This window comes from Chironomus tepperi, unplaced genomic scaffold (assembly GCF_022539635.2).
Source record: "Chironomus tepperi strain 1889 unplaced genomic scaffold, CSIRO-AGI_Ctep_v1 contig_84, whole genome shotgun sequence".
NCBI classification, from domain to species: Eukaryota; Metazoa; Arthropoda; class Insecta; order Diptera; family Chironomidae; genus Chironomus; species Chironomus tepperi.
In genome coordinates, this window is record NW_027226206.1 from 604,349 (window position 1) to 629,471 (window position 25,123).

At 32.9% G+C, this 25,123-nt stretch overlaps 1 protein-coding gene across 1 annotated transcript; it reads right to left on the reverse strand.

Moving 5' to 3' along the window:
* Positions 1-449: 449 nt before the first annotated feature.
* Positions 450-24,923, reverse strand: TpnC73F (Troponin C at 73F). Its single transcript, XM_070633964.1, has 7 exons — positions 24,758-24,923; positions 20,641-20,668; positions 10,134-10,352; positions 9,916-10,065; positions 9,801-9,828; positions 4,763-4,781; positions 450-3,427 (listed from the first exon to the last, which is right to left on the reverse strand). The coding sequence occupies exons 1-7, from the start codon at positions 24,758-24,760 to the stop codon at positions 3,419-3,421; spliced, it is 456 nt and encodes a 151-aa protein (XP_070490065.1). The 5' UTR covers positions 24,761-24,923; the 3' UTR covers positions 450-3,418.
* Positions 24,924-25,123: the final 200 nt, after the last annotated feature.

Here is a 25,123-nt window from a genome sequence, read left to right on the forward strand (position 1 = left end):
CCGTAATTATTTTTTGCAGTTGCTGATCGAAGAGTCATTCTCGTTCGTGTTCCTATATTGCTTTCGAACATCATGTTGGTATGAATAGACCTGTTCCTACATGAATAAATTAGGCTCGCTGTATTGAGGAAATTCATTGCTCGTACCGGTAATATGTTCTCATTTGCGACTTTACTGTACATTTCTACTCGATTGTTGAGACGATCAAATCCAAACATGTTACGCAAATTAACAACGAAATGCGATTTACGACCCAAAAGAGACAAGGACGTCTATACGGAGTGCTAATAGACTCAGCACTCAGTGTAGCTTTATAATACCTACCAATGGATCTTTGTGGCGCCTGTGAGCTAAGTAAGTAATTATACAAAAATCCAAAAATGTCTCTGAAAGTACAAAAAATTTCAAACTCTGAAAAGTTCCAACTCAAAATCAAAAAATCCATCAAATTTGATTCTCATTTCCTTTATTTTCTGTCTTACTTCAACAAATTTTACATTTTCAAAAATGATTTTTATGAGAAGTTCTTCAAACTTGAACAACACAACCAACTTCAATCCAGAACTTTACAGTTTCAAAGCCTATCTTCACATTATAGTCTTTAAAACCCAACCAGATTAAAGTCATTATGTCATTCAATAAGGCATTATCGTGTAAATTTTATTAATTGTGAATTTTAATTTTTCATGATTAAAAAATTAATTTTTTGGTCATAGTCAGTGTAAGTTGATGATTTGTGTGTAGTTATGTCATGTGTAAGTGCAGCAACGAATCCCTGAAAATTATCAAAAATTTCCCTAAAAACTTTTTTTTCATCTCCTGAAATATTTTGTAAATTTTTTTCAATACACATTGGTTCCAATAGGATCCGTCACTATGGATTATTGAGTCATGATGTGTGTTTATATACACATGTGCAATTTGTGGTCATTATTTTGGTTTTGGTGATTACATAATGATGATTGAAGTTTATGATGATTTTTTTTTGTGGTGCTGATAAATGAGTTATGATGATAATGATAAGTGTGTGTGTGTGTGTGTGTAAGTGTAATATGTGTGTGTGTGTGTAATAGTGTAATAGTGTGTATTGTGTAAAGTGTGTATTTGTATAATGGATATGCATTTATGAATGAGAGGTGAAGGCACCAATAAGATCAGAAGTTCAGCAATTTTAAAAATCTGAATTCTTTTTGGATACAATCTTTGATGATGAATATGAATATGAATTAAATTATTAATGATATTCAACCCTTAAAATTAGAATGCTAAGGATGAAATTCTTTGATATTTGGCAGTTTCCTCTATATGATCAAAGACTATTGGCTCAAAGCTAGATGTCTACTTGGAATTTGTATGAAAAAGTCGACTCGAATTCAAGCTCTAATACAGATATACATAGTAGGGCTTTGTGAGTTTGGACTACAAAAGTCTAAAAAGGCGCCTCTAGACTAGAGTCCAGACAGCCAAAAAAGTAGACTCAGAGGAGTCGATTCTATGCTTTCTCGCTATCAGGATCGAGATATTCCGGGATTTCCCGATTCCGAAAAATTCCGGGAAATCCCAAAAATTTCAATCCCAATCCCGATCCCGAAAATTTATCAGGACCGGGATTTCGAAAGCATAGGTGATTCCACATTAAAGTCCTGCTAATTCTGCTGAACAATTATTTCGGCAAGATAGCCCATAGAAAGTCTAGTCGGATTTGGATGCTTCTGCGTTATCCAATCCTATCAACTCAGCTTGTGTTATTCATGAGACACAAATTCTACATGATACATGGCATAGATACATGTACCCTGGGTCATGCAATTGTGCAAAGTTTGAGAAGTCAACCGTCAAAAGTCAATCAGGAACTTGCGAATAATTCATAGAAGGTAATATCAATTTTGCCAAAGCATTCTTAATTTTAAGGGTGATTGATGATTTAATGATTGTAATTAGACGATCTCATGAGCTAATGTTAAGTTATTCAAGTGAGTCAATTAAACATTAGTGATTGTCAAAGATTAATTTAAAATGTAAATTGTTTAGTGTGGTTAAAGTAGATTGAATTGTTTATTAATTCATTAATTATTCACTTTTGTATGAACTTTTTAATATTAAATTTTTATTATATTCATTATGATTATGATTATTTTTATAGTTTTTTATCTTTAACTTTTTTCAAACTTAAAAACGAAAACTTTAAAGGATAATAGGACATATAGGTATGTAGGGTTGAGTCCAGGCTATGTAGAAATAGATTGGCAGGTTTAGGGGTGCCCAAATGCACAATTCACCGAAAATATGGGAATAAATCAGCCATCATGGTGCAGTCAGGGCAATTTCACGTCTTAACATTATTACGGCGACGTAACAGTGTCTTATCGAACATGCTGCGCTGTTTTGACTAATTCTTAAGTTGACCCTAATCTATTCAGAACATACAAGAAACATGCTTATGATATTGATTGAGTATTCTCATCAGCATGCTCATTTAGGTGAGTATTCAGCAGCAGAATACTGCAAATGGCAAGTTTCGCCGTAAAAATAGGTTCAAATTAGGCATCACGGTGAAGTCAGAGCAACGTCAAGTCTTATCGTTAAAAAGGTGATGTAACAGGACCCAATTGAACGTGTTGTGATTTTCACGATAGCTAATAAGTTAGGATTAATCTATCTTGAACAGACAAGGAGCATGTTCGTGATACTAATTGAGTATCTAGACGAGTATACTCTCAGAGCAGCAAAAATGACTCCAAGTCAACTTGTACCATTAATACGGCGTCATAGAGGTCCCCTAGCTGACACGTTGTGCTGCTTGGGATCATTGTCGGATAGGGTATACTGTCTGATTCTAAGATTCAATTTGAAAGGTTGCATCAGGAGCCAAAAATAAGCTAAATGCTAGTCATTAGGTAACTTGAGCTAGCTTTCAGTAAATAAGTCAGAAAGTCATGGTTTGGAGTCAATTTGAAATTAAATTTTAAGTCTGGCTAGTCCCTATGTAGTTCAACTACCTCTACATCTCCACATAGCCCAGGAAGTAAACTAAAAAAGAAGAAAATAAACTTAAAAATAAGAGATTTTTTTTATAGTTTTTCATATTATTGTATTTCACATGTGATTGTTGTGTCTATGTGTGTGCAAAAATTGTTTTTTTAATGAAAAACAAAAAAAGAAAATTTTTATAAAATATAAAATTAAACATTATTGTGTAATTTTTTTTTGTTTTGATGATGTTTCAATGCCACGGCGTTCCTGAACTGTATGATAAATATTTTGATGTGCATTCAATTTAATTCCGTTTTTTTATTAAATAAATTGTTTGTGTCTCCATAACCGACATTGTGATGTGATTGTGTAGTAGATGTGATGATTAAACATATGATGATGACATGATGATGTATGAAGTTTTTTTGTTTGTTTTAATCCAAATTTATTCTCCCTGTTGTGTCCATTACATTTCCATATTTTTTTTTTTTGGGGTAAAAATTGTGAAAAAAAAAGAAAATTAAAAGTTAAACATTAGTTTAAATTGCCACAAACAATTGTCCTGTCGGGACATATAAATTTTATTATATTTAACATTTTTTTGGGAGTGAAAAAAGTTATTTTTTTGATGACTGTCCGAAAATGTGGAGAGGCAGAAACGAAATAAATTTGTATATCATCATAAAACAATGTTTTATGACAATTTCATGAACATTTCTCCTCATTTACAAGTCATTTTCATTAAAAATGCTTGTTCACTTCTTGTTCTTCTTTTTGTTCTGGGATTTGTTTATTATTTAGCGCGTTTTTCTGGGGGAATCGCTTCAATTCCATGCACTTTTATTTGAATGAAGCATGAACAATTGTAATATTTAAGGTAAACTCAAGTTTCTAGTCACTTAATCAAGTTTGAATCATAAAAATTGGTAATTGGTAATTGGCAAGCGGTAGCCAGCGATAGAGCCAGCTCTAGACACCGATTGCGGAGCGCCATGGATCAAACTTGATCTGTATGGCCAGCGAAGTAAGTAAGTAAGAATCATAAAATGGTCTTTATACTACATTCGATCATATCCTAAACCAGTGCGACACACTGAAGAGTTGCCAAAATAATGATTGCAAACTATCCCGAAACTTTCTCATCCCGGGAATCACAAAAGCTACAAATCCGTCATTTAATCGGCGCATATATAGCTTGTGACCTGAATTAAATGGATTTGGTCTAGACTAGAGTCGCGTTGGCCTCTAAGTCGTAGAGCATAGTATGAGTAATACAGCTCTCGACACTGACTAAAAACAGAATTTTATTTAAAATTTAAAGTACAATCTACAATTAGGAATACCCGAAGTCTTGGTTTTGACAAATTTTCTAGATTGAGCAACCGAGGAATTCTCTCGATCTTCGAAATCTCGATGTTAAGGAAACGACAGTTAGAAGTAACATCAACTGTACATTAACTAGTCAGCAACTAGTTATAATGTATTTTTGTCCATTCGGGTTGTTATCGGTATCGGTACCAAGAAGTCTTGTTCTTGGTATCGAAACCCCTTAACTGCAACATAGACAGTCCGTTCAGCTAAATCATGTCTATAAATCCTTGAGGCCATGGATCACAGTTGATCTGTGCGGTCATTGAAGTAAGTAAGTAAGTAAGTAAGTATGTCCATAAATCGACAAATGTTGACCGCGTGAAAATCGCGCTCATAAAAAACAATTTTCATCTCCAAAAAAATGTCCTCCTTATATCATTTTTATATGTGAATTTATTTGTGTACACAAAACACTTACCGTCATCATCTCCATGAATCTGAATCATCCAAATGAAAACGATGTCGCAATTTATGAAAATGAGAAAAAAGAAGAAGAAAAAAAAATGAAAAATGATCGCAATAATTACTCGAAAAATTACGAGCCATTAAGGTGTGTGATGATCTCTAGACTATGTGCAAGCAGTGTTTAAGATTAAAAAGGTGGGGTGAAGCGACCCACACCATTGAATTTAATTCCTTTTGATGCTCTTACTGAATAAATATACACAATGTGTACGCGTTGTTGACAAAATAATAATTTTTATTATGGAAATTTTTTCCCCTACATGCAGTAACTTTACGTATCTCCCAGAGTAATTTTTAAACTTTGTCGTCTTCCTTTTTCTTTGATTTAAGACTTTAAATGTCTCACCCTTACGTGATGATAATCTCTTTTCAAGTTAATTCAACAAAAATATATATTTAATTATGCAATAATGGCATATTTTGTTGTGTGTGGATGTGGTTGTGTACAGAGTTGGGAAAAGGCAGGTTTTGTCGTCTACCGATGATATCGACCAGCCGGAAGTTATCGATGGAAGGTGGTAACTTGCGAAAGTGTTCATCGGCGGAAGGTAGCAATCTACAGAGCGGTCTTCAATGGAAGGGGTAAACATGCAGGAAAGGCTATCGATGGAAGGTGACAGCTTGCGGAAGGAGGTCATCGAAGGAAGGTAGCAATCTGCTGAAGAAGCCATCAATAGAAGGTAGCAGCCTGCGGAAAGCTTTATCGGCAGAAAATAGAATCCTGCGGAATGGGCCATCGATGGAAGGTGGGAATTTCATCGATTAAGGTGGCAACCTGCAGGAATGGTCGTTGATGGTCATTGACAGAAGGAGCCATTTATGAATGTTCCCAATTTACGGAAAAGGGTCATTTGCGGACCTCGTAATTTGACCCGGCTTTTCCCGATTATTTCTACCTGCATGCCAACTCTGCTCTAGTTGTATATTAAGATGTATGCTGGTCCATAAATAAGGATTTATTATGGCAAATTTTTAAATTGAAAAATTTATTTAAAATTTCATGAAAATAAACAAAATTTTCCAGAATTTCACTTCAATCTCCAGTCAATTTTCCACTCAATGGCCATAAATCGATCAGTCTGTACAATAAAATGTCTAATTAATGAACGAAGCATGTTGAAATTTATTTCATCACTTTACTGACAGACAGCATCATTAAGCTTCAAGGATTGCTAATTTACGATTTTCAACACAATAATTTACTCAAGTCTCATTTGCAACTGAGCTTTCTATTTTTAAAATTCACACAAATTATATATATTTTTTGCAAGATAATAGTATACAGCACCAAGCAGTGATAGTGAAAATTCAGACACATTTTGAAAAAATGTGTAAATTTCTTGTACCTTATTGTTTCCTTTATTTTTCAATTTATCGTAAAATTTGTATTTTTTTTTTGGCAGACCAGATAGTTAATGAAGGTCACAAAAGGTTTTTACTCTTCGTATGTCAAAAATATGTAAGATGAGGAAACTCATTGTTCATTAATTGGATGGAAGAAGCAGATTTTTGAGTTGTTCTAATGATATGCGAGTGAATCTTCTGAAGTAATTAAAAAGTAGCAAATAAGTCATGTAGAATGTCTTCTGAGAGGGAATTTAACCACTAAACAGGATATCGTTGTGGTCTTGAATGAAAATGGACCTATCGAGGTATATTCTTGAACGACACAAATTGAGAAGGCTCTTTTAAACCTTTTTTAATAGTACCAAATGGAAGCTGTCTATATATGACTTGACAATGGATTTCTGAAGTCACGATAGTTCATTTATTGGTCAAAATAAATGAATCAACCTTCAAACTGGTGAATTTTATTGAAAATTAGAATGATCAATCTATAATATTTCCGGAATAACATGAAAGTAACTAAACAGGAAACATACAAACTTCAAAATTGATAAAACTTCTTGAATCTAACATTTGAGTCGCTGTACTTGATATTTCAGTCTCTTAATGTCTTAATCGACTTCCTTCAGTTAGAGGCTGCTAAGCTCGGTAAACTGTATCTGGAAGGCACAAGTCGTCAAAAAGGCTGATTTAATTAAATCCGGCTTAAGTGCAGAGTCAAGTCGACCATTGATTAAATTTTGAGACGTTTCTATGCCGTGTGCCCTTCAGGATAGTTCAGGATAGCTTTAGTAGCACTCGAAAAGGTTTAAGGTGAATTGTAGCACATAAAAATGCACTTAAATGCCACTAAAGAACAAGTCCAGTTAATTCAAATTCAAATCTCCAATTAATTTAAACAGAAAATTTATTATGTCGATTGCATCCTCATGTCTACCACAAAACAATCTGTTGAAAATTCTCTCCAACGCCTGCCTGACTGTTCAATTCTATTTTCGTCGATTTGAGTCAATTACACGAAAAAAACCACTTGTAGGTTTACATTTTAAGTTTAATGCCTTTCTGTATAAAATGTAAAGATTTATGAATATATTCACGAAATTTTTCTTATTTCCTCGAATTCGCAGACTTTAATTACAGCATACCGGTACGCAATAATGTAAATAAATGTTCTTAAAATAATATCCAGATTAAAATATCTTTTTTACGTTAACCAGATTATCGTAGATATTTTTAGGTAATCACGAAATCTTTTTTTGGAATTGAGTCATTCGTGAAGATGTAGACTTTAGCCTACTATACACCCATTCCATGGGATTAACAAATTATCATGAAGAAAATAATACAATACATGAACAGCCAACGCAATGATGCGAGGAACAGAACAAAAAAACAAGCGCATTTGTTTAGTCAAAATGTGCCAAAAATACTTAATTCAGATCTAATTTTAAACATTTTACTCAAATGTCTTTGACAGACGGTTTCCAATATGATTTCTATTTTTTTTGAAGACAAATATTAATTTTCTTGCTATGCTGTTCATTTGTTTCAATGCTCAAAAATAAGATAGATAAAAATGAGAAAGAAAATTGAACGAGTTTTTGATTGAGTCTAATCGCAGATTTATAGCTTGAAATGACTTGAAAGATGTGAGATGAATTGGAATTTGAGAAGATTCTAATTTGGAATTTTGTAATATTTTTATGGAGAAGATGGGGTCATATGACATGAACAGATAGGAATTGAATCAGGGGTGTCATTTAGGGAGTTTTGGTAGTAACAACTCAAAGAATTACTTTAGAATTTATGATTTATAATAAAGATTATCCCATCCTGCCTCATTTTCTGTTTCTAATAGTAACAAGGGAAGGACTACTAGGGCCATGATTCAAGTAAACTTGTACAAAATAGAGTGTTTATGTTACTAAAAGATTGAATTCAATTAAAGCGAATTCACAAGGGAATTTGAGTACAGGAGCTCCAAATGACATAGAACAGTCAAGAAAGATTGTCAGTTAAGTGGACTGATTCAGAATTTGTGTAAAGAAAGTGACAGAACTAGAAACAGAATCAGTTAGAAAATTATTTCATACAATTTAAGTTCTACATGTAAGCACGGTTTCATGCGAGAAATTTAGTTTCTTTGCAGTAAAAATGGGCCAAACAGTATTCATGGTACCGTTAATTCGGCATCTTAGCCGTCTATTAACCTAGAATTTCATGGAATGCATGTTTTTAACTAGACGTCTTATTATTGCATTTTCTCCTGAAGGTTCTATAACATTTGTCATTAGTCGATTTTAAGTCTAGTTATTATCTACGTTGTTCTGCTCGGAATAAGTATATTTTAAGATACAGAATAAGGAATATATTTGAAATCTCTTTTTATTGAGGCTTAAAATCAAGCAACAATCAAGCCTGTTAAATGCCATAAAATCCTATACAGACACTGCCAATTTGTATGAAATACTATCAAATACACTTCGATTCTAAGCCTGGGCCAAAACATTTATAGAGTCTAGTAAATGCTATATAAGGTAATGTAAATGACTAATTTTAAGGCGATTCAAGCTGGTAACAATATCAAGACCCCCACATCATATTAGATAAAGCAAAATTTAGCTAATTTTCATAAAACTCTATATCTCAAAACTTCAAATATAGACACAGCCATCAATCTAATGATTGCAAAATAATAGCTGCAAACAGTAACAAAAAAAATCTAAATTTTTTTACACAATATTTTCCCATATTTTTCATCTAATTCTGTTTAGCAACGATATAATACATATATTTGAGAAGATAAGTAGGAACGAGATATTTAAAGAAAAAAATTATAATGGGCTGATAATTTATGGCAACAGGTTGTGGTTGATGACTGTTTAAAGATATTTTTTTTTCAGCTTGGGGTTTTATTATCAATTTTTCTTTAGTGAAACTGTAGGCAAATGAAAATTATTATATTTTTCTCGTAGGATTTTTCATCTCATTTTCTAAAAAGAAAATAAAGAAAGTTATTTTTGGGATAGCTCGGATACGATTTTTGTTAAGCATTGGCGGAAGAGTTATTGAAATATAAACACAAAACAGTTGTTGGTCACTCGATTTGAATTGTTTTCTATCTATTTTTATTGGCAACTCAAGGAACTGAGCTGTGAATAAATAGATTAATTTCCCTCACTTCACTTTAATGCCTTCCACTCGACCACATCATATCATGTGACTTAAGACTGAAAAAATCATCTGAACCCATATCGCAATCTTCAACATCCAATTTGATGCTTCTGATAAATTGATTTGGTTTCTGTCTTGACTTTCTTTTTTTGTTGCTGCTTCCTCACTGGAGTGATAAAGAAGAAGATAAATTTGTGTGGCATGGAAAGTCATCAATCAAAATTAAATGTTCTTCATGCATTCTTCTTCAAGATAATTAAATTATGACCCTAAATTAGCTTCTTTCTTTCTAGTCTTATTCTTATTGCTGAATCCGATATTATTTTTGGATTTTCATCAATTAATTAAAGTCATACAGATTACAGTCGTAGGATGAACTTGAATCATTTGTGTTTCTCTTTAAATACTGCTTAACATAGTCTACACATCATTAAAATATTGATTAAGGATAAAAAGTCTACAATACTCACTCATCAAAATCAACAGTTCCAGAACCGTCTGTATTTCATCATTGGAATAAGTAAGAAAAAAATCATTAATTTATAGCAATTAGTCAGTCTTATGCAAGAATCAAGTTTAACATACCCTGATCGATTTCTGAGATAATTCCATCCAAATCAGAATCGGAAAGTTGGTCATCCAATTCGTGTAAGATTTCCTTTAAAATTGATGTTGGAATAAAGCCATTGCCTTCTTTGTCGTACAATCTGAAAGCTTCTTTCAGTTCTTTTTGGACTGTAAATTGAGCAAATTTCATGTCAAATGCTGAAATTTTGGATATAAAGCAACAAAAGTTAACTTACGTGCTTCCTCATCTTCCTCTACGATAAACTTAGCTGCCAAAATAATAAATTCTTCGAATTCTAAGCGACCTGACTTGTCTTCATCGACTTCCTCAATCATCTCATCGAGAATTTGTTTGTTGAATGGTTGACCCATCAATCGGAGAATTTCAGCAACAGTCTCTGTTGAGATTGAGCCAGTCTTTCCTGAATCGAAGCTCTCGAAGGCTTTTCTCAAGACTAGAATTAAAGAAAAATGTTATTGACTAAACTGTAAATTGATGAAATTGTTAAAAATATTCGCACATCTTGGATTGTTCGCACATTTAATATTTAATAACTTTGAGGATGTCAATGATCGTGGCAAAAACATCAGAACCATTTGTTATGAGAATTTTGAATTGAGAGATTTACGAGCAATGAAAATGGGAGAAGGAGGAGGAATAAAAAAAGTTTTCCATCATTTACCACTTAGTAATTTTAGGAGGGAATGAACAGAAGAAAACGGTAAAATTTTTACTTTCAAACACATGTGCTGCTTTTCATCTTTGGATATTAAAGTGAGTTTGGCAGAGATGGTGCAAGTTTATGGATGCACGGACAAGTTTGAAGGTTATGTTTATTGATTCTTTTATGGATCCATAACACTAGATCCATGATATCCGTCAGCATGAGGTAAACGGCATTATTCGACGCAAAAACAAAATCAGCAATCAGACTTCACTATATCAGGGCAACTTCACGACTCATCATTAATACGGAAACATAGTAGTGTCTTAGCGAACATGCTGCTGTTTGGGATACTGATCGAGTTGGGTCAATTCTGGCTAATAACTGCCGCTAAACAGTCGATATTCAGTAGTTGTAGTTAAAATATTGACCAACTGATCCTGATAACCCGATTTCATTTCCAGATAATGCTCAATTTGAGTTTTTTTCCCTGTTCCAGTAATGTCAACTTGGTTTGTGCATTTCGAATCACAAATTGTCAAGGTACATTGGATTAGCATATTCTGGGTCATGCACAGGGTTAGTTTAGGATGTTCATAACCTCAAAATTCTTCAAAATTGGTTTTCAAAATTCACATTTAAGTTGTAAATCCTGATACTGGATCTCTTAAAATCCTTTCCATTCTCACCATCCCTGCAGAATGTCATTGCCTTAAAACTCAAATGACCCTTGTCCCTCCTTAAAATTTTACAATAATTAATCAACATTTCTTTCATCTAAACAGTTCTGTTTACAACAACATAAACATAAAGATCATTGAACTTAAAATTCGATACACGTAAGTATTTCCCTCCTAACGATCAATTGTCAATTGCCAAATCGTAAATAGCAAAAAGTAAAAACAAATTTTCAATAATGTTCAGTCAGTCATGTCATTCAAAAAAGTATATTGCGTACAAAATCATATTTCACTTAACGAGTCGAGAGCATTTTTGAAGGGAAAGTAAGTCAGTCAGTTCTCATCTTAATTAAAGAAACATTTTCATTCGCAACCGCACAAATGATTTTCGTCATTTATGCCCGTCCAACACTCTTAAATATTTTTCAATTAACTCAAGTTGTCGTCTTTCAGGAATGAAATTTTCCCATTCAGTAAAAAGACTTTTTTTTTGCAAATTAAGAAGTAGATCATAAAAACCCAAACTCATTTGTCATTTGAGACATCATTCATGAGTGACTAGTTCATTTCAGTACCAGCATCAGCAATCTGTAACTTTCATTTCTGATTTGACAGTTTCTTCTAATGGTCGAATGATTGCAATTTCTTTTTTGCTGCTTCTACTTCTTCTATCCCCACCCAAATCGTTAATTATCGATCGGGTGTGATGTGAAAAGTGAGATGGAAGGTGTCAGCGTACAGAGACCGCAGCTCATTGCCCCTCATCCGTAAGTCGTGAAATTTAAGAAGAATATTTTCCTCTTCATCAATCTTACTCATGATGAATTTGATGCTTCTTGATTCCTTTTTTTTTTACACTGCCACCCGTGAGACCATCAGTGAATAAAGAAATTAAGGTTTAATGAACTTTTTCAATCATTTTTTCCGGTTATTTCCTTTTCTCATCTTTCTTGACTTGAAATTTGATTTCATTAGCGTGGGGCCATATTGCGCTATTGATACTCATCGTACACGTGTTCATAAATTGTGAATATTTAACATTTCCGCGAATGATTTTTTTCATCATCGGCACTCGTCCAGGAAGTTTAAAAAAAATTTTTGTTTGAAAACTCAAATCGACTGGAATTAATGAATGAAAATTTAATGAAATTGAGGTCATGTTTGTACGAGATGAGATTAAAAGGCTAACTGTGAACTTTGAGAGTTATTTTTTTTGATGTTTGGGAATATATTGAGCAATTTGAAATCATATGGAGGTGGAGTTGTGATGACGTGTGAAGAGATTTAGGTTGTTTGTGTTATGAAAGTCATTTTGAGAGTTATGTTGCTATACGGAGGTCAGATGGATATTCATTTTGACCACCAAATGCCCCGAAGAACCAGAGCATGAAGTCGACTCGAATTTTATGAGTTCGAGTCGAGTTTTTCATGCAAATTCGAGTCAATGTTCATCTCGATAACTGAACAATTTTCAAAGATTCGGTTAAATCCAGCACCATGTCAGAGTCCACTGGTCCCCATGCCAGAGATCACATCAATCTAGTCCCGGATTTCGGATCGATCAACCGACTTGTCCAATTCTACAAAAGTAAGTGAAACTGACCAATAATCAAGATAGATCAAGAATTTACAATAAATTCCAACACCAACATTCAATATCAACAGCATCAAGTTTCCAAGAATTCCCAACATCCATCCACATCCATAAATTCACCAATTTATTTACCATTAAAACATAAAAGCAGAAATTAATCAAATTACATTGAATTTCCATAATTTCAATTAAATCGAGCATTTCCCCTAACATTAAAGTCTAATTCAATAGAATTATCACTCTATCCAGCCATGCTATACTGAAAATCATCCACACTCTCGTTATAATTTTTATTTATATACATCTCACATATCAGGTAATTTACAATTTTATTTAATCTTTATATTCATTCATTCGCTCTTTATAAACATTAAAATCCGCAATATTACATTAACAACAACAATACATTTGGAATAATTAAGGCAAGGCAAAATGAACTGTGAAAGGAAGAGATTCTCTCGCTAATTGAAGTAAATGTTTATTACCACCTGAATGAGATTTCATGTGAAATGAAAAATTGCTTGCACGATTTTTTGTTCCTTCTTCTTTCGTCTCTTGGGGATTTTTTTTGTTGTTGTTGTTTTTTCCCGTTCAGCTTTTTTTTTATTTTATTCTGCTTCATGTTTTATTCTTATGAATATACGTGTATGTGTATTCTGCCACGATTAATTTTCCATTAAATAAACAACGTGTAATATGCAAAAAGGAGACAGAAGGAAGTTGGGGGTAAATGGGAGATTATAGAGAAGGAAAAAGTTGAAAATGACTGGGGATGAATTGTAGATAAAGCTGGAAGTGGGTGCATAAATGAGACGATAAAGTTATAGGGAGAGATTTTCTGAATTCATATTTGTGTTCGAGCGATTATGTTGTGCTGTTTAATGTAATTTGATACATTTTAAAGGAAATTAGTGAGATTTGAAGGGATTTTATGGATATTTTGTGGATTGTTTGCAATTCTTAAGAGGAAGTAGAAGGGTTCGACTAAGAACAACAGGTTTCTATTTTATACATTTTAAATCAGCTGGTCTGCAGTTTTGGAAGCACCTAATAGCTTGTCTAAGGCTACAGAACTGCAGGTTAAGAAGAACCTTAAGAAGTAGGGACAACCAAGGGGACAATCAATGTTATAGTGATGAGATAAGGCGTAATTTGAACTTGTCAAACAAATAGATGTATAACAACTAGTCTACACAGACTACCAAACTTCCAATCAAGGTATATCATGCAAAATATGATTTTATATTTCTTAGAATCTGCTTAAGGGTCCTCTTATTAAGTTACTATGGATTTACTATTGTTGAAATGGAATTTACCCAAAACTCACACTTCCCCCCTCTTAAACGGAGTAAGTAGAGTTTGGCCAAGAAATGCAAGCCTGCCTTTAAAGACACAGGTCTGCTTTTTTCGACTGTATCTTATAAATAGGGCGGCCAACTTTAGTTTTCGACTCTACCTTGCTGCTGTTACAAAGCCTCAAAATGTCCCGATTTTTCAACAAGTCGCAGTCCTGCAATTTAGGACATTTTGAACATTTTAGTAATAACTTAGGACGAACAGTCATCTACTTAGTCGACTAAACCTCAAATAAATAGGAAAATGACCAAGTTTCCCTGGAAATTCAACAAATTTCATCATAACTGAAAACAATCATCACTATCATCATAATCCATTAACTCCCATCCAAAACAAAGTCCAAACTAAAGTCATCAAAACAAGCATAAAATTCCATTTCATATCACCAAAACGTTAGTCGCATCTCAAACTGTCGTCTCTAATGTGTACAAATCCACATCCCATGTGCATGTATCTTAAGTAAGTTATTGACAAGTTTTTAAGGAAAAAAAAAATCTCTTCAAACTTTCGCTCGAATGGAAGTTAATTCTGTATGTGAAAATGATTGATGTGATGGGAGGTCAACGTAAGATTAATGGTCTTTAATTAACAGCCACATCTATCCATAAAACAAGTAGATATATATGTGGACACATGCAATGAAATACAGCGATGAACTTTAAGTTTGACGACAATTTCTCGACTGCTTCACATCGCAGCAGTATTTAGCGTATGTAACTACATCTTTATATAATATTATGTAAGATAAGATTCAGATTGAAATGAAGGAATGAAATAACATTCAGTTGTTTCGGATGCTGTCACTTTTCTACATCTTAGATGCGCTTTCGAGCGTAAACGACAAGAGAAAATGTTGAGAACGAAATAAAAATCTTATAAATGGAGCAAATTATATCTTGACACGTTTTTCCTTTTCACGAAAAAATTTTCTTTTTAAGTAGCGTAGTTTTATGGATTTTTTTTTGGTTGAGATAGAAGTGAGATTTTGGGGGCAGGGGAATTGAGTTTTGGTTGGAGGAATTGAAATTTTAATATTTATTGTAGGGTTTCTTGAAGTTTTCTCAAACCGTACAATCTGTTCGATAGGGCATTGCTAAATCACCTTGTTAACAGACAGACTCAAACTAGTACTTAAGTCGAATTCGGACTAATACCGACGCCTTCATCGGGACTTTAACTGAATTTCCCGAAGACTCGACAAATCTTGAGACCGAGGTTGGGAAGTCTTGGTCTTGGTATCGAAAATCCTTAATTTCTAGTTTCATTTCTTAATGCTCAATTGACAATGCACACTGCTTTAGACCAACTTTGGATATTTAATCAAATCTTCTTGGTATACATCTACTCATTGACTTTCAATTTTCGTCCTAATTTGGTATGTTAACTGGAGCTAAATTCGAACTGACGATCTTCAGTGACTCTTCTGAGTCAATGCTTTTTCTGAATTGTCTAAAGAGATACCTGACCTGTTGTGTATCCAAGTGGTCAAGTGCCTATTTGTTGTGTCCAAGTGGTGTATCCAAGAGCGGAGTGTGGCTAAACCTTAACTTGACCACTTGATAGGTTTTGTTCGAGACAAAAATTCAAAAACCTTTATCATCTCCAAGAAATTTCTGGCCATGATTCTGCATTTGACTATTTTCAAGTTATCCCAATTACCCTACCTACCTATGTACCCTTCAAACTTCCTCATATCACACAACAATACTCTTGTTTATCATCAAATAAATTTATTATTGGCAAATGCGCTATCTATTTCCTCATATCTCAAAATATCACACAAAAAAATACTCCAACTCATTTCCATTTGTTTTTTCATGTTTTTTCCTCCTTTTTATTTTTAGTCACTTGATATTTTTTCTATTTCTTTCATGGATTAATTTTCACTTCATTTTTATTTTAAGAAACAAACAAAATTGATGACTCATGTGTGTGAGTTGCTGATAAATGGCACGACAGACTTTCTGATTTTTTTTGGTTCCTCTTGGATGTTCTCAAGATAGAAAAAAAAATTGGAAAATTTTCCTTTTATCTTCCTTGTTCTTTTGGCAAACATAAAAAACTTATTGTCGATGCCAATTAATAAATTGATGCTGGAAAAAAGTTTATTTCCATATCAATTGATCTTTCGTTCGTGTGTTTTTGGGCACCACACGGGGGAAACATCGGGAAAATTCTGAATGAAAAACTTTTTCATCAATTTAACATTTAATCTCATCTCATTAAATCTTATGACTGTTTGATCAACAAGCAAATGTTGGAGGACCATAAAATGAAGAGAATGTCTGGAAAGATGGCATAAGCAGCAAGTAATTGAAGAGAAAACTTCAAGAAGAAAAAAGTTAGAAAGAAAAGTTTTGAATGCTCATTTATCTTGTTTGATGGGAATTGTCCCTTGTGGGGGAATTGTTTGGATTTTTTAGGGAATTTTTGACAGATTTTACATCTACAAAGTGAACCTGAATTGTGCAATGTCAGGCTATCAGGTTAAGTCAGGTTATCAGTCCGACAGCAGGCCTGCATGACACTGATTGTTGATTTGACAAAAATTGCATAATTCCGAAAAACAGGTCCCATGTGGGACTTAAACCTACATCCAACGATTTCGGATCGCATGCTCCTATCGCTGATCTATTCGGGGTTATTCGACTATATGGCATAGTGCCATATATAAGCTATATATTGTCTGTATTTCTCTTACTATTGTACTCCCAATGATATGCCGTAAACAAGCCATTACAGGAATCCTATTTCAACAGCATTTAATCGAAACCCGGTACAAAGTCAGAGTCATGACTGTCTAGGACTGGATTTTGAATCAATTAACCGATTTTTGCTGTTCGAAATAGATTCAAAGTGGAAATTTACAGAAAATTTAGCAAATTTCTCAATCATTCCCCATGCAATGTCTGAAAAATGTCAAAATCCTCGCAATTTTCCTTCAAATTCCCACAAAATCCCCACAAGGCAATCCCCAAACATCCCGTCTAAAAGAAAAACACAAGCAACAAACTTTTCTTCTTTTTCAACAAAAATTTTAAACTTAGAACAAGATGAAAAGGCAGTGGGACATAAAAAAAAGACGAAAAGACTCTCAAATTAACCCAATTTATTTTCACATGTCACTTCACGACAAACACTTGCAGTCAGTTTACATGACAGACATTTCATCATCAATATGGGTGAGCTACAATGTTTATTGCCGAGGAGTGGAAAGAAAGAACAATTTTTTAATGACTTTTCATTAAAAATATAAACGTCTGAGATTGATGGATTTTTATCAAATCATTAAAAAACTTTGTGGATGAAATGGAAATGCTTTATGGTTGATGAAATTATTTTAATTTGCTCATGTATTCAGGAAATGATTTCAATAGATAATTTTTCAAATATGTTTTTCATCATCAAGTAATTGTAGTCATTTGTATTTCACACATATCGGACATAACATGTTTTTTATGAAATTTCTTTTTAAAATGTGGGGATCATGAGTGAATGAAGTGATGATGTAGATTTGAATAAAATGCTTATTGGTGCCAATTGTTGTGGAATGCACGTGTCTAAAGTCTCAAGGCAGAGCCACACTGGTCTATGACAGTATTATTTGCGTGTTTAACGCTGCATGTCTACCAAATTTGATCTTTGATTAAAAATATTGAAGAGTTAGGCATCTCCTCTCCATAGTTGACGTCTACAGACTTCATTGTCTTTTCTCAGACATTATCTCCTCTAACAGACAAAGAATATTCTTTCATATTAAAGGAAGACCCCTACATTACATTAAAAGTTACATGTTTGTTAGGATTATTAGGCTGCCGTCTGACTCTATTGCTAGATAAATGTCGTTTTTTAAAAGACGATGCGCTTGTGTAGATCGTGGTGATTCCTATGCAATGGGAAATGCTCTCTTGATACAGTTAGATCACCTTATTATGAAGGTTAATCATTAGTTCACAAGTGATTCTCATTCATTAGGTATTTAGGACTTAATTGGAATATATTAAAGATTATGGTCCGTCGATGACGAAAGGGCACTGCGATCAACAATCTGTTGTACTATTCCTCAGTGTCATTTAAAGCATTCCGATCTCTTCAAGAGAACTCTTCAACATGAATCTACCCACATGTACCTCTGTTTTGCTAAGAAATGCTTATTAATTTAGTTGAATGTATAGTAAGTTAATGTATTATTGTCCACTTATGACTATATTGTAAGAGTTTCCTTATCCAGCTATATTTTTCAGAAAACTATAAAAAATCCGATTCAAATCGAAAATTCCAAAACTATGCACCCTAATTCCCTCAACACTCTCCATAATCATTTATCAATTTTATTAAAAAAAGCTATTTTTTGATGTGAAAAAAAGTCCTGATTGATTTTAATATTATTTTTTTTTCATTCATCCAGTCAAACACGAGCAGTATAAAATTGACGTTGAAAATATCATCGATAGAAAATATCGACTGTGCATGATTGCAGTAAAAAAATATCAATTTTCGCATCATAAAATGTTCAAAAAAATAACATTAATGCAAAGCGCATTCAAATTGCTAAATAACGACGGTTTTCTGCTCTGTTTATTTAATAGAGCTTTTTTATGATTTCAACAAAAAAAAAGAAAATATCTATAAAAATATAAAAAAATAACAACAACAGCCACAGTCATACATCGAACAATGTTGAAAGCAGCAGCAGCAATAGAATGAGAGGATGGAAAATATCATAAAAAATTTATTTTTATATACGTGATGGCATTATCCTCTCCACTCATATTGCATTAAATTTGATTTTGATCTTATGTAGTTTGTTTCTGTCATCTTTTTCTCGTTCATTTCTTCATCCTTTTTTTTTTGTTGCTGCTTCTCTCTCATAAGAAGTTTTGTAGAAGGAGAAAATAAATAAGATAACATGAGTTCTTTTTTGTGTGTGGATGAGGGGATGGCGAGTGCTGTGAACCGAATATTTGATTACGATTTTTGTTTCTTTGCTTGAAAAATGGATGAAAATTCTGGAAAATTTTAAAGTAAATTGAATTTGTCGAGGAATTTTTCCGATTGTTGGGCTTATGGTTGGGTAGGTTGATGCTTTTTATTGGATCAATAATATTCAATTCCTTTTTTTAACATTTAATTTATGATGAGAATTGGGATGAGAATTTAAAATTTAATTTTTGGGAATTCCTTTGAAGATTTTAAAGAGGATGTTGGGGGTTTGTTGCTTTTTGTGCGGCTTTCAACTGAGTGGATTCTTAATTTACTGTATAGTAATCATAAGGCATTCGTAGGGTTTAGAGTTAACATTAGATTTGGACAATCATTCCTGTTTATAGTGAAGTTGGTTCCTTAATTTTTAGAACGAGATATCTAAGCTAATGGCAAGCCAATGACTCTAATCTGTGGACTAAATATAGTCGATATACTCCCTGTTGGGAATCGAATCCATGTCCTCACTAAAAAGTGATTCAAATTTCCGATCTGTTGTCAAACCACTCGGCCACAGAGGCCTTACTGTCGCATTGAAGGATTCACCTATAAATAGCTCAATATTCTATTGATTCGTCTTTTGTAAGAAAAGGTTCAATTCCAGTTTTGAATCGACTTCTTACATCTGAACTTAGAATCACTCACTTCCCTCTCCTCATTCCAAAATATATTCAATATCCCAAACCATTTTATTCTTCTTCCACTCAAAATGACATTAAACCTTGAAAGTCATTGAATGACAATCAAAGAAAGACCATATGGAAATCATAAAGTATGAGTAAAATCAACATCAAATGAAAATGTTTCAAAAATTTTTTGTGGCGCATAGACAGCTTGTGTTTACAGCCATTTGCAAGACACCTTTGATCTTGAAAGTTGTCATCTTTGAATTGATGCGCATGTTTTAAAGGGAACTTAAGTCTAGACAATTTTTGTGAAGAGGTTTAAGACAGAGTTGGGAGGACTCGGAAGGTTCAATAAGGTGCCTCAACTGAAGTTTGGAATTGGCGTCGAAGTTCAGACTCTAGTGATGAGGCTAAAGGCGCTCCACTTTGGGGTCCTGCCAACTCTGGGTTAAGATTAATTCACCAAGTTTTGGTTGAAGTCTTGGTGTCGACAGATTTTCAGGACTCGAAAATTCGGTCAGAATCCAGACGAGGCTTGCCCGTAAATTCCCAAGACCTAGTTCCGACATCAGGAAACCTTAAAAATCCTTAAATCAGTGCCGCATACCCCTTCACGCTATTATCTTCGACTTTATATTTATTTTATCATCAGATTTTCCTTTCACTCTACATATCTATTTTGTATTTCACATGAGCTCCTTACTATCTATCAAAATGTGCTTATGGAAAGCGAGCATAAATGTTTTATTATGAATTGAAATAAATTTATCGACTCCACAATCCAATTTGCGCTATAAATTTTATAAAAAAAATAATAGGATTTGAAATATTATACTTACTGGCAATTTGTTCTGGTGGAAGTTCATCCTAAATGATTTTTTAAACATTTCATTTTTTTTTATATTTTTTTTGAAGAGAAAAAAAAAGAAAATTAATTTTCACACTTTTCAATTTTCACTTTTGAGAAAAATAAGATTTTCCTCAAATTTTTTCAATGGACATTTAAGTAGAGCCTTTTGTTTTCAATTTACGATAATGAGATGAATCGTGACGAGGTGTCGACGGATATTTGACATGGAATATATGTCTCTGTGTCCACGTGTGTGCGTATTATTTTCTACGTAAAAAAATAACATGAGGAACGACTCAATTTAAAATATGAATGTAAAAATAAACATTTTGAGCTATAAACGGTCAAGTAACTCTTGCTAGGTAGACATTGACATGAAAGCGTAGAAATTTCCTGAATGAAAATCGATGATTTGTGGATTTTGTTTTGGATGCTTTTTTTTAACAAACATGATGTTTTTTTGGGAAGCATGTGCCAAAAGGGATGAAGAAGATGACTTATTGAGGTGGAGACAATTTAATTTAGTGCGTAGATTTATGGCTTGTTGGGAAAATATGAAAACATGTCAAGTTTTTAGACATTTTTTGGATGGAAAATTAAATAAACATTTGAGATTTTGAAATTTGATGTTTTTGTGGGAATTTAATAAGGTTTTAATGAACTGTGGAGATTTTTCTGGGAATTGTCTTTATGGTTCTTGCTTATTTTTTGGATCAACCTCTCCTATTTTGATGAAATTACTCAATTTCTGCCGTTTTTTGGTTTCAAAATCCAAATGTTTTCTATTTTTTTTTGAGTTTTATTGAACATCGTCATAAAAATATTTCGATCTATCTACCTGAATCCCTTAGGCAGGCAAAGAGAATGCTCTCAAGAGCAGAGCTGTATGCTCGTGAGCATGTTTAACTAGTGTATATAAGTAGAGCAAGCTCTTGAAGTCTTGGTAATTTTTAAGAAGCCTTTTAAGGGATCATGATGTGATCATAATGTGACTCGACTCTAGGTCCAGTTATGCATAAGCTTGACATTTATGGAAGTTGACATTTTATGTCAGATGTTCAACTAGTCATACGGTCAATTAATCGGAGACTGTTCTACTCGAGTAAGACAGTTGAAAAGGATCTGAAGAGATTGTTGAGACCAAGACAGATGTTATAGAGTAAATGCTAGACTTTACTGAATTCTCTTCATTTCTTGTGACTATGAAAGGTCTCATCCCATAACTCAGATCAAATATTTCAAAACTAAGAAAATATCTAATTAAAAATTTCTTTGAATTTCTATAGAAATATTCAACCTTAATTTTTTATGTATTTTATGGACAGGCATCTATTAAAAACTTGCCATTTACTTGTCAAAATACTTTCAAACCCACAAATTTAATATTTTTGGACGTTCCATTTTCATATGTTCAGTAAAGTTAATATAACCATATTTTACATGAAAAAACAAAACAATTTAAAATACTTAATTTAAAGAAAAATCAGAATTACACGATCGAAAAACATTTTAGCAAGGCACATAGTAATAATTTGCAAAAGCGTTAAGAGAAATGTGAATTTTCAGAAATAAATTCTTGCCCATATGGTTTCACACAAACTATTCGTAAATCTTTGAAAATGTTCAGTAAATTTCAGTTAAAGCTCGTTAATGTCTTGTGACTTTTATTTGCTCGTTGAATTTCTTGACATTTAATTAGTCAAAATATTCAAACCCACAAATTTATAGAATTTTCATCAAAAATATTATTTCACACAAAAAATACTTAATTAAGAAATTTACGATCGTCACATAATTTGAAGCTACAGAAACGTGAACGGAAATAAATTCTTGCCCAATAACTCTCGAAATCTTTAAAATGTTCAGTAAATTTCATAAGCCATGCCTTGTGACTTTTATTTGATCGTTAATTTCTTGACTTAATTTTTTCCTTTTTATGTCACTTTATTGCTTAATTCTTTGTGGAAAATTCATTTTGAACTTATTTTTTGAATTTTTTGAATTTTTTAAATTGGGAAATTTTTTGAAAATTTTCAAATTTTTAATTAAATTGCTCGAAGTCGACTCGAATCGACTTTAAGCTCTAAAAACTAGTAAGAATTATTCCTAAAAATAATATTTATCTAACATCCTAAATACAAAAAGGAAAATTCGGGAAAATCACAAGAAAATTTCCCATAATCAATTCTAACAGTTTATATTGAAAATGTTTTAATTAAAACATTTTAAAGTCTATAAATTTCTAGTCAGCTTTGATAATTTTATTTCAGGTCAATGATCAAATTCAAACCTTCTATGTTTACGATAATGGCTGACTTGTACTAGATAATGAAATTTATAGTAAGTTGTAATATGTGCTAAGTTTAGAATTGGGTGCGAAAATGCTTGAAAATTGGGAAAAATTGGGGAAAATTTTGAGAAAAATTGAAGATTTTTGAATTTTCACAGTCAAGAAAATTCTGGAAAATTCAGGAAAAATTCATTCTAGCTTCAATCCCTACCTCAAACTCAAAATCCCATCAAAAAAGGTCTTAAAGCTCAATTTATCATCAAATTTCTGTGGCTTCATCACAAAATTCAACAAGAGATTATTTTTCTCCTTTTATTCCTTTCAACAATTGCTTCCAATTCCTTTCAATCTTAAATCTAAATCTTATTTCTCCTCAAACAATCTCAAATCGCTTGTGAAACAATAAAGAAATTGTTTATAATCCCCTTCAATTCAATTCTTACAAATCAATAAATAAATCTCTTTCTCTCTTGTTCATTCATTGCTTGTGTTTGCCATTGCTGTGTTGCCGTAATAAATAATTCTTGACGAAAAAGATAAACAGCAGAAGGAGCAGGATTTGATTTGAGTTTGAGCTTAGAAGGGAAGAAAATAAAACTTTTTTTTTCTGTGTGTTCTTTCTTGCCAAAATTCTTTTCTTTTCTTGAGTGTTGTTTGAGACTTTTTGACCCGAGTGATGTAGGACTGTGGATTTTGATAGGCTGTGAACTGACTGACTGTGAATTTTGTGAATTATTAGATTTATTTGTAAAAAATGTAGCTAAAGTTGGAAGTAATTTGAAACATGATTTGAAATGTATTTCTAGGTTTGACTAAGATGTCACTAGCCTTGTGACGTAAGGTTTTGAGACTAAGACCGAGATCAAAACTTGGATTGACACTAAGATCGAGATCGAGACCTAGACTGAGACCAAGACCGAGACTTCGAGGAAATTATTTGAAGTCTTGGTCTCGACATATTTCGAGATGACTGAGAAGTCTTGGTTTCCGTCTCGAAAGCCCTTGATGCAGTGGTGGACATCCTGTGTTTCACGGTGTTCTAGTGTGCCTTCAAAAGTTTATAGAAATGCTTTTAATCGTATGGTTTTGAAACAGGCTTGTGACTAAGGTGTGTCGCGAAATAACAGGTTGCGCCTCACTGCATTAATGTGACGGATAAAAGGAGCACCTGTAGACCTGAGCACCTTTAGGTCTGAACAGTCAAAATCTCTTTAAATTTTTAAGCTTGAATTTATCGAATTTTCATTAAAAAGACTCAAAAAATACCTCAAAGTTAAGTCAAAATCAGAATCATCTGCCACAACCCATCACAGTCACAAACTGTCAAACAGCCCAACAAACTTTCCGTAAAGATCAATTTCCAATTTTCTTCTATCACTCGGGACCATCCACAATCTATGTGTGTATTTGATTATCCAAGGAAATTTTCCCATGGCTCATTGCTTTCACATCAATCTCTCTTAGCTTCACTTAACTATGTACACACATACATGTCAGTGTACGAGTTTTTATCAATCCATCCACAACTCCTCATGGACAATAATTTTATTTATTTTTTCACACAAATTCCATCCAATTAAATCGAATAATTATCCTCTTTTTTACTGCTGTGCCATTAATTTTCACTTCCATCTCATTACCGAAACTTTGTTCATTTCTTTCACTACAATTCCATTTCCAATTCCTCGGTTCCATACACGATAACATTAATTATTTAATTTTATTTCATCCGAGTTTAAAGGTGAATTTTTTTAACATTTTTTCATGAAAATTGGAATGTCCAAAAAAAAGATTAAGTATAGCTGAAGGAACTAACCATTTTGGCTGGTAATTTAATTTAAAAGAAGATCACACAAAGGAACTAATTTAACAAAAATTTAATTATTTTTGACTTTTCAAAAAACCGCTCCGATCAGACGTCGAGATGTGCGAGACTTGAATGGAACACACAAGACTGCTGGGCAGAAAACTGAGCGCTAACTGAAAAGTCTGCATGAGGAAATTTTTTTTTCATTTTTCTTCTTTTTCTTTCGATTTTCTTTTCTTTTTTCCTTTACACAAAAGTGATGATCATGATGCTGATGATGGCTTGTGTATGGAAAGATTCATTCGATTGTATTACGTCGTTTTTTCCTTCATGATTGTTGTTGTATTTCTAGCTGATTTCGATCCCGCTTCATAC